The sequence below is a fragment of the Periophthalmus magnuspinnatus genome, chromosome 7 (genome assembly GCF_009829125.3).
Source record: "Periophthalmus magnuspinnatus isolate fPerMag1 chromosome 7, fPerMag1.2.pri, whole genome shotgun sequence".
Classification (NCBI taxonomy): Eukaryota; Metazoa; Chordata; class Actinopteri; order Gobiiformes; family Gobiidae; genus Periophthalmus; species Periophthalmus magnuspinnatus.
In genome coordinates this window covers 34,897,986-34,908,682 of record NC_047132.1, presented here as the reverse complement: position 1 = coordinate 34,908,682, position 10,697 = coordinate 34,897,986, and the positions used below count along the sequence as shown (strand labels likewise).

Sequence of the window (10,697 nt, the reverse complement as noted above, 5' to 3'; positions counted from 1 at the left end):
CTGCCGCCACGTTCCAGTCCCGGTATCGCTTCCAGCTCGTCTTGTCTCCTGCTCGTCTCGTCTCCTGCTCGTCTCGTCTCCTGCTCGTCTCGTCTCCTGCTCGTCTCGTCTCCTGTCCGGTCCTGGTCTCTGGTTTGTCACCCGCTCCCCGCTCTGGTCTTCGTCTGATCCGCCTGCCCTGGTACCGCACCTGCTTCTATCCCCGTCCTGGTCCTGTCCTGCCCGCCTCTACCTGCACCGCACCCGCCTGACCCGTCTCCCGCTCCCCGGTTCCTGTACCTGCTCTTGTGACCTGTTTAAAGACTGCATTTTCACCGCTGTAAATAAACACTGTTAAAACTGCTCTGGTCTGCATCCTTTGGTCCTATCCGCACCGTTACGACAGAACGGTCTGGCCACTATGGACCAAGCAGGCTCAGATCCGGACCAGATGCGCCGCCTCACGCACTCTCACCCCGAGGCGGTGCTGGGTCAGCACGAACAATCCATTCGAACTCTATTGGAGCTAAATCAGACATTGTCCCAGCAGGTGGCACAGCTTAACCACCAGGTGGCCGCGCTCCTCGTCACCCCGCCTGCTGCAGCTGGAGCGCCACCATGCCTCCCGGAGCCGAGAGGCACGGATCCGGAGCCGTATGCTGGACAACCTCACCTCTGTCGCGGATTCCTGTTCCAGTGCGAGTTCATGTTCCAGCAATGCCCTTCTCGTTTCAGCTCGGGGGCCACCAAGATCCGATATATATGTGGATTACTCCGGGGCAGAGCTCTCCAGTGGGCAGAGGCGCGCCTAATGAAGACGTCTGTGGATAGCCTGGATTTTAATGAATTTGTGTCCACGTTTAAGCTGGTGTTTGACCACCCGCACTACCAGGACAATGCTGCCTCCCGGTTATTGACTCTCAGCCAGGGCTCCAGGACGGTAGCGGATTATTCCATTGAATTCTGGACACATGCGGCGGAGCTGGACTGGACGGACAGCGCGCTGCGGGCTGTGTTTGTGCGGGGCCTGAACGAGACTTTGAAAGATGAATTGGTTTCCCGGGACGAACCCCCCGACCTGCGGACCCTCATCTCCCTCACTCACCGTATAGACAACCGCCTACGGGCTCGTCGCCGAGAGAGACGCCGGTCACCGGTCCCGCCGGAGCCACGCGCTGCCCCGCCCCCGCCGGATGAGCCCATGCAACTCGACAGGACCCTTGTGTCGACCGAGGAGCGTCAACGGAGGCGTCGTCTGGCCGGGGCTTGCCTCTACTGCGGTGAGCGCGGACATTATGTGGTCACTTGCCCAGTTCGGCCAAAAGGGGGGGCCCACCAGTAGCACTGGGAGTACTGGTGGGCGAGCAACACATCCTGGACTCTTCTAATAGACTGCGGCTCAGCGCCACCCTGTGCGTTCGCACAGAGACCTTATGCGTTTCCGCCCTTATCGACTCCGGGGCTGAGAGGGACTTTATTGATGCCCAAGTCGCGGAGCAGCTCGGGGTCTACCTGGAGCCCCTCGAACGCCCCTTAAATGCCCAGGGGCTCAATGGACGTTTTCTGGGGCACATCACTCACATCACAGAACCTGTCACCGTGATTCTGTCCGGCAACCACCAAGAGAACCGTCAGTTTCATGTCCTGTCCTCCTCCGCTTCTCCTCTGGTCCTTGGTTACCCCTGGCTACGCGCCCACAACCCTGTTTTCGATTGGGCCAGGGGCGGAGTTTCGGGCTGGAGTCCCGATTGCCACGCCAAGTGCCTTCGGTCCGCCCTCCCTCCGGCCGGGAGGTCCGTTCCTGTCGCTGATCCGTCCCCAGACACCCCCAATCTGTCCTCGGTGCCTGCTGAATATCACGACCTGGGGGAGGTTTTTAGCAAGAGCAAGGCCCTCTCTTTACCGCCCCACCGTCCATATGACTGCGCCATTGACCTCCTGCCGGGTGCCCCACTACCATCTAGCAGGCTATATAACCTGTCTAAACCTGAACGCGAGTCAATGGAGGACTATATCCGTGGGTCCCTGGCTGCCGGAATCATCCGCCCGTCCACTTCACCCGTGGGAGCGGGGTTCTTCTTTGTGGCTAAGAAGGACAAATCCCTGCGGCCTTGCATTGATTACCGGGGTCTGAACAATATAACCGTAAAGAATAAATACCCGCTTCCCTTACTGGACTCGGCATTTACGCCCCTCCACGGTGCGACCATCTTCTCAAAGTTGGATTTGCGGAATGCGTACCACCTGGTGCGCATCAGGGAGGGAGACGAATGGAAGACGGCCTTCAAGACACCCCTGGGACATTTCGAATACTTGGTTATGCCCTTCGGTCTCACCAACGCCCCTGCCGTATTCCAAGCCCTCATCAACGATGTGCTCCGTGATTTCCTTAACCGATTCGTCTTTGTTTACTTGGATGACATCTTGATTTTCTCGCGGTCCCCCCAGGAGCATCATCAGCACGTTCGCCAGGTTCTCCAGCGCCTCCTCGAGAATAAACTGTTCGTGAAAGCTGAGAAATGCGAGTTTCACGCAGAGGAGGTCAGCTTTTTGGGCTTCATTGTGGGGCGGGGCCAAGTAAGAGCTGACCCTGAAAAGATCCAGGCTGTCACTGAGTGGCCCGTTCCTACCAGCCGGAGACAGCTCCAGAGATTTATCGGCTTTGCCAATTTTTATAGACGTTTCATCCGGGATTTTAGTAGGGTTATCTCGCCCTTAACTAAACTCACCTCTCCTGCTTTGCCGTTTGCCTGGTCTCCTGAGGCGCAGACAGCCTTCGAGAAGCTTAAGAGACTATTTACCTCCGCTCCCATCCTGCACCAGCCCGACCCTTCACGGCAATTCATCGTGGAGGTCGACGCCTCCGACTCGGGAGTGGGGGCCGTGCTTTCGCAGAGGTTCGACCCCCACAACCGCCTCTGTCCCTGCGCCTTCTTTTCCCGGCGATTGTCCTCGGCCGAGGTCAATTATGATGTGGGGGATCGGGAGCTCCTTGCCGTAAAGCTGGCCTTGGAGGAGTGGCGCCACTGGCTCGAAGGGGCGGAGCAACCATTCATCGTCTGGACCGACCATAAAAACTTGGAGTACATCCAGTCCGCCAGGCGCCTCAATCCCCGTCAAGCTCGTTGGTCCCTCTTCTTCAGCCGCTTCAACTTTCTCCTCACCTACCGCCCCGGATCTCGGAACGTCAAACCAGATGCCCTCTCCCGCCAGTTCGCCCTGGAGGATAGCCCGGTCACCGCAGAAACAATTATCCCCTCCTCGTGTGTGGTGGCCGCGGTCCATTGGGATATCGAGGACACCGTCCGAGAGGCCCAGACCAACGACCCCGACCCAGGTAACGGCCCTCCAGATAAACTGTTTGTTCCCGATTCTGTCCGGTCTCAGGTGCTCCAGTGGGTCCATGCCTCCCGTTTCGCCTGCCATCCTGGTGCCGGTCGCTCTCTCTCCCTCCTCAGGAGACGCTTCTGGTGGCCCACGATGGACACAGACACCCGGGCTTATGTCGCCGCCTGCCAGGTATGTGCTCGGGCCAAGGCCTCCCACTCACCCCCTTCTGGTCTCTTGCATCCTCTCCCAGTTCCTCGTCGCCCTTGGTCCCACATCGCCTTGGACTTCGTGACGGGCCTTCCCCCTTCCCAGGGGAACACGGTGGTTCTCACCATTGTGGACCGCTTCTCCAAGGCCGCCCATTTCGTTGCCCTGCCTAAGCTCCCCACAGCCAAAGAAACTGCCGACCAGCTGACCAGTCATGTCTTCCGACTCCACGGCATCCCGGTGGACATCGTGTCCGACAGAGGGACCCAATTCACCTCTCAGGTATGGCGGTCTTTCTGCGACAGTTTGGGGGCCACGGTTAGCCTCACGTCCGGGTTCCATCCACAATCTAATGGGCAGACGGAGCGGGCCAACCAAGACCTGGAGTCGGCCCTACGGTGCACAGCCTCCGCCAACCCCGCGACCTGGAGTACTCACCTACCCTGGATAGAGTACGCTCACAACTCCCTCGTGAGTTCCGCCACTGGTATGTCCCCCTTCGAGGCATCGCTGGGATATCAACCCCCTCTCTTTCCCACGGAGGAGAGGGACCTCGCCGTCCCGTCTGTTCAGCGCCATCTCCAGCGCTGTCGCCGGATCTGGAAGAAGGCCAGGGCGGCCCTTCTTCGGGCTGGAGCGCGCACTAAGGCGACGGCCGATCGCCACCGTGTCCCGGCGCCCGTATACCAACCTGGCCAGATGGTTTGGCTCTCCGCCAAGACGGTCCCGCTGAAGACGGACTCCCGTAAGCTGTCCCCCCGATTCCTGGGACCGTTTAAGATCATGAGGATCATAAATCCATCGGCGGTGCGCCTCCAGTTACCCCCGTCCCTCCGGATTCATCCGACCTTTCACGTCTCCCAGGTTAAACCAGTCCGGACCAGCGACCTGTGCCCTCCGGCCGATCCCCCACCGCCCGCCCGAGTCATTGACGGCCACCCGGCGTTCACCGTCCGCCGCCTGATTGACGTTCGTCGCCGTGGTAGGGGCCTCCAGTACCTCGTCGATTGGGAGGGTTACGGTCCGGAGGAGCGATCCTGGGTGCCCAGGGCACGCATTCTGGACCCCGACATGGTGAGAGACTTCCACCGCGCTCATCCTGACAAGCCTGGGGGTCCACCAGGAGGTGGACCTTAGGGGGGGGGTACTGTCATGATGTCAGTTTCCCTGTCCTCCCGTGCTCTCTCCCCCTCCCCTACCTGTGTGTCTGGAGCTGGGTGGAGTGCCTGACTCCTCCCGTGCACACCTGGGGTGCATCAGCCTAATCACCACCACCTGCTGCTGAGTACAAGAAGGCTTGGCAGTCTACACTCGGTGTCAGACCGTCCGCGTGTAAAACGTGAATGTTTCTTGCTAAGCTTTGTTATATGGTACTTTCCGGCAAATGCTCATTTGGATTTATGCACCCTCCAGATTCCTGCCTCTACTCGCCCAGCTCCTGCCGCCACGTTCCAGTCCCGGTATCGCTTCCAGCTCGTCTTGTCTCCTGCTCGTCTCGTCTCCTGCTCGTCTCGTCTCCTGCTCGTCTCGTCTCCTGCTCGTCTCGTCTCCTGTCCGGTCCTGGTCTCTGGTTTGTCACCCGCTCCCCGCTCTGGTCTTCGTCTGATCCGCCTGCCCTGGTACCGCACCTGCTTCTATCCCCGTCCTGGTCCTGTCCTGCCCGCCTCTACCTGCACCGCACCCGCCTGACCCGTCTCCCGCTCCCCGGTTCCTGTACCTGCTCTTGTGACCTGTTTAAAGACTGCATTTTCACCGCTGTAAATAAACACTGTTAAAACTGCTCTGGTCTGCATCCTTTGGTCCTATCCGCACCGTTACGACAGTGCCCCAATTGGAAAAACCAAAAAGCTGTTATATTTATAATAATTTATCGACCTCCTGGTCCATATGCCGACTTCCTGGCAGAGTTTTCTGATTTCATTTCAAGTTTAGTTTTGAATTGGGAAAGGATTGTTATAGTTGGAGATTTCAACATTCATGTAGATATCGGCAGTGATTGCCTCAGTGATGCTTTTAGCGCGCTCCTGGATGGGATCGGTTTCACCCAGAGTGTGAATAAGCCGACTCACTGTCACAATCACACTCTAGATCTCGTTCTAACCTACGGTATTGAGATTAATGATCTAATTGTCCTTCCTCAAAACCCTATACTCTCTGACCATTTCTTAATTACCTTTCATTTTATACTAAAAGACTATCCAGCCCCACAGAAAAAAAAACTATAATGAAAAGAACATTATCAGATAAATCGGTTACAGAGTTTAAAGAAATTATTGAGCCATTATTGAAAGATATGTCATGTGACAATGACAATAATTTTAATCCATTTGTCACTGATCAATTGGTTGACAGAACAATGCTCACCTTAAAATCTGCTCTCGATGTTGTAGCTCCGCTAAAACAGAAAAGCATTAAACCAAGACCTCCGGCTCCATGGTACACGTTACAGCTCAGGACACTCAAACAACATGTAAGACGCACAGAGAAGCTTTGGCGCCGCTCGCGCTCTGAGCAGTCTCTGAAGGCATGGAAGCTCTGCCTGCTCACTTATAAGGCCGCTCTGCGGAAAGCCCGAACTAGATACTATTCAAATCTAATAGAAGTAAACAAAAATAACCCCAGATTTATGTTCAGCACTGTAGCCAGGCTGACAAACTCCCACACTGCTAATGAGTCTCTTATCCCCTCGAACATTAGTTGTGATGACTTTCTTCACTTCTTCGATTACAAAATTACAACCATTAGAGACAAAATCAACAAAGCTACTCCTAAAATCAGCTCTGAGCAAATCCAGTCTGTAATACCAATATCCCATATGGACCCTCTAATAATATTAGATAAATTTACTCCTGTTGATGAGGTGGAGATTACCTCAGTCATCATGTCGTCAAAACCATCAACCTGTTTGCTCGACCCTATTCCAATCAGACTCCTCAAAGAAGCCCTCCCCCTAATAATAGATTCCATCCATAACATAATAAATATGTCATTAGAAAATGGCTACGTTCCTCAGTCCTTTAAGTATGCTGTGATTAAACCCCTTTTGAAAAAACCTAACCTAAATCCTGATGAACTAGTCAACTATAGACCTATCTCTAATCTTCCGTTCCTCTCAAAAATTCTAGAACGAGTTGTGGTGAAACAGCTCTGCTGCCACCTGCAGGACAATAATATATTTGAAAAATTTCAATCTGGATTCAGAGCTCACCACAGCACAGAGACTGCACTGCTTAAAGTAACAAATGATTTACTACTAGCTGCTGATAACAGGCTGGCTTCAGTCCTGGTCCTACTGGACCTCAGTGCAGCGTTTGACACCATTGATCACAACATTCTACTGCAGAGGTTAGAATGTGACATTGGAATCAGAGGGACCGCCCTCAAATGGTTTAAATCCTATCTATCAGATAGGTACCAGTTTGTTAGTATAAACCAGAGCACCTCTCCCTGTTCTAAAGTAGCCTGTGGAGTTCCACAAGGATCTGTGCTTGGTCCAATCCTATTTACTCTGTATATGTTGCCATTGGGGAACATTATCAGAAAACATGGCATTAATTTTCACTGCTACGCTGATGACACTCAGCTGTACTTATCAATGAAACCAAATCAGACTGATCAAATAGATAAACTCAGTGCCTGTGTGAAGGACATCAAAACCTGGATGACCTTGAATTACCTGCTCTTAAATCCTGAAAAAACAGAGGTCATTGTCGTTGGTCCCAAAGGTCAAAGAGATTCTCTGTCAGACCAGATAATCTCACTCGACAATGTGAATATAGCTTCTAGCCCTACTGTAAAAAATCTTGGAGTCCTATTTGATCAAAATCTCTCATTCACAGCCCATATAAACCTAGCTTGTAAAACCGCATACTTTCACCTGCGAAATATAACTAAAATTAGAAATATTTTACCTAAAAACGATACTGAAAAACTCATCCATGCATTTGTTACTTCCAGACTTGATTACTGTAATTCCCTGCTTGCCGCCTGCCCCAAAAGTACTATAAGGAGCCTCCAGTTGGTCCAAAATGCAGCGGCCAGAGTCCTAACAGGAACTAAAAGAAGAGACCACATCAGTCCTGTACTAAAATATCTGCACTGGCTTCCTGTCGAGCTTAGAATCAAATTCAAAGTCCTCCTCCTGACATACAAAGCCCTAAACGGTATGGCCCCATCCTATCTGCAAGATGCTATTGTCCCGTACCAGCCAAACAGAGCACTCCGCTCTCAGAATGCAGGACTATTAGTGGTTCCTAGAGTGTCCAAAAGTACAGTGGGAGGGAGAGCATTCAGTTACCAAGCTCCTGTGCTATGGAATCAACTCCTTGCTGATGTTAAACAGGCCCCCACAGTCTCTGTATTTAAGACCAGGCTTAAAACCTTCCTCTTCGGTATAGCGTATGAGCAGGTTACTTAGTGAGGGAGTTAGGGTTATTAAAACCCGGGATAAGATAAGCTGCAGTAGGAGTAACTAGCTGGGGGAAGTATGGCAACCTGAGCACTATCCTCTACTTTGCCCTATTTTCTCATCAGCAATGCTATTCACATGTTGTCCCCTGTCCCACTCCCCCTGTGGAGTGTATCTCTTTCAGATGCCCCGATGACAGTTGGACCTCCTCCTTGCCTGGCTCTCCTCCTCCTCGCCCGGCTCTCCTCCTCCTCGTTTGGTCTTCCTCCCCCTCGCCTGGCCGATTTCTTATGTTGTCTGATTTTTCCTGTTGTGTCTGATTTTTCCTGTTGTGTCTGATTTTTCCTGTTGTGTCTGATTTTTCCTGCTGTGTCTGATTTTCCTGTTGTGTCTGATTCTTCCTGTTGTTTTGTTTGTTGTGTCTTGGCGGCACGGTGACTGAGTGCCATCACTCATATCTCACAGCAAGAAGGTTGGTTCGATCCCCGGGTCACCAGGCCTTTCTGTGTGGAGTTTTTCATGTTTCTCCCCGTGTCTGGATGGGTTTCCTCCGGGTACTCCGGTTTCCCCCATCAACCAAAACATGAACGCCCTTCGAGACAACTGTTGTTGTGATTTTGGGCGTTACAAAAATAAATGAATTGAATTGAATCCTCCTCCTGACATACAAAGCCCTAAACGGTATGGCCCCATCCTATCTGCAAGATGCTATTGTCCCGTACCAGCCAAACAGAGCACTCCGCTCTCAGAATGCAGGACTATTAGTGGTTCCTAGAGTGTCCAAAAGTACAGTGGGAGGGAGAGCATTCAGTTACCAAGCTCCTGTGCTATGGAATCAACTCCCTGCTGATGTTAAACAGGCCCCCACAGTCTCTGTATTTAAGACCAGGCTTAAAACCTTCCTCTTCGGTATAGACCAGGTTATATAGTGAGGGAGTTAGGGACATTAAAACCCAGGATAAGACAGGCTGCAGTAGGAGATAACTAGCTGGGGGAAGTATGGCAACCTGAGCACTATCCTCTGCTTTGTCCTTTTTTTTCATCAGCAATGCTATTCACATGTTGTCCCCTGTCCCACTCCCCCTGTGGAGTGTATCTCTTTCAGATGCCCCGATGACAGCTGGACCCTCTCCTCCTCCCTGCCTGGCCCTCCTCCGCCCCCCTCCCTCCTCTTTGCCTGGCTGATTTTTCTTGTTTTGTCTGATTTTTCCTGTTGTTTGATTTTCCTGTTTGTTTTTGTGTGTAGGCAGCACGGTGGCTGAGTGGCTCATGTCTCACAGCAAGAGGGTTTGGTTCGATCCCCGGGTCGCCCAGGCCTTTCTGTGTGGAGTTTTTCATGTTTCTCCCCATGTCTGGATGGGTTTCCTCCGGGTACTCCGGTTTCCCCCATCAACCAAAACATGAAAGCCCTTCGAGACAACTGTTGTTGTGATTTTGGACGTTACAAAAATAAATGAATTGAATTGAAAAAAATGTATTACTTTTACTTTGTTATGTTACAGCACTGGTCATCGCTCTTTCTCTTGCTCACATCACATTACTATTCCTATGTAACGTCTGATAAGTTATATTTAAATCACATATTTCACTGTGGACTCACCTGTTTTTGAGGGCGTTGAACTGCAGGTACAGAACCTCGTCGTTCCACTCGTAGGTGGAGAGCTCGTTGGACGGGCTGATGATGGAGAAGGCGTAGATCAAATGTGTACACAGATCTGGGTCCACATTTCGAGGGGTGAATTTGCCCTCTCCAGGTCTGTACTGGGACCAGTTGGTGTAGTAACACACAAGTTTGGAACAAGAGGCTTTGAAACGAGAGAAAGACATTAGTTTGTTTTTATTACTGCACCAAAATAAAATGATACAATTCTTATTCAGTTGTTTGTAAATGTCTTCCTTTAAGACATTAAGTGTTTACAAAGTGTCTAGTGACTGTGTTTTTCAGTGTTCTGTTGGACGTTTGTACCAAACTGAAGGCAGATCAGCAGAATCAGTCCTGGAAAAGACAAAAGCATTTGGTTAAGTTTTTAAGTTTAACTTAAATATAAAATAAAATTTAAAAAAGTAATAATAATTTTAATTATTTCAGAACAATGACTTACCAGTGATTAGCCTCGCCATGTTGTGTCCTTTTAAGATTGGCCTGAAATAAAATTAGAGATAAAAGTGAGCGCAAATATATTGTGAAAATAAAACTACAGGAGACTTACAGGTGTGTGTGGCAGGGACGTGTCCAGGTGTGTGTGGCAGGGACGTGATCAGGGGGTTAAAGCTATGTTAATGCATATATATATATGTGTGTGTGGGGGGGGGGGGGGGGGGGGGGGGGTGATAAGATCAGGACAAAGTGTGTGTGATAAGATCAGGACAAAGTGTAACTGAAGCTTACTGGAAATGCCACAGAACCTTATATGGGGCTCGTTGACATATTAACCTATGGAGTTATTTGCATTTACTGATAATTGGACGGTGCAGTATTGTGTTGTGGACACATAGGAACATTGTTTACTTCTGGTATTACACAGATTCTGCCTTTAAGAGGGAACTACAGAGAGGTCAAGTTATATGATCTTCCCATTTTATAATAAAACTAAGTTAATTATAAACATTTAATCATAAAAATATGAATATTTTAACTTAGACACATACACATTGTAATGTCAGTACGTCATAAAGGCACAGATAAGATGTCCTTTTGCCATTCTCCAACACGATCAAATGATGATGTAACTCCTTATCTCGCTCTGGACCAGGGTTCATCACAACTGATATT

At 50.9% G+C, this 10,697-nt stretch overlaps 1 protein-coding gene across 1 annotated transcript; it reads right to left on the bottom strand.

Moving 5' to 3' along the window:
- Positions 1-9,524: 9,524 nt before the first annotated feature.
- LOC117373214 (acidic mammalian chitinase-like) lies at positions 9,525-10,175 on the bottom strand (the record flags this gene model as incomplete). The annotated part of the gene is made up of 4 exons (XM_055222781.1): positions 10,135-10,175; positions 10,027-10,067; positions 9,891-9,920; positions 9,525-9,729 (listed from the first exon to the last, which is right to left on the bottom strand). Coding segments are annotated over exons 2-4 (254 nt in total), but the record flags the coding sequence as incomplete, so codon positions are not given.
- Between the last annotated feature and the right edge of the window lie 522 nt (positions 10,176-10,697).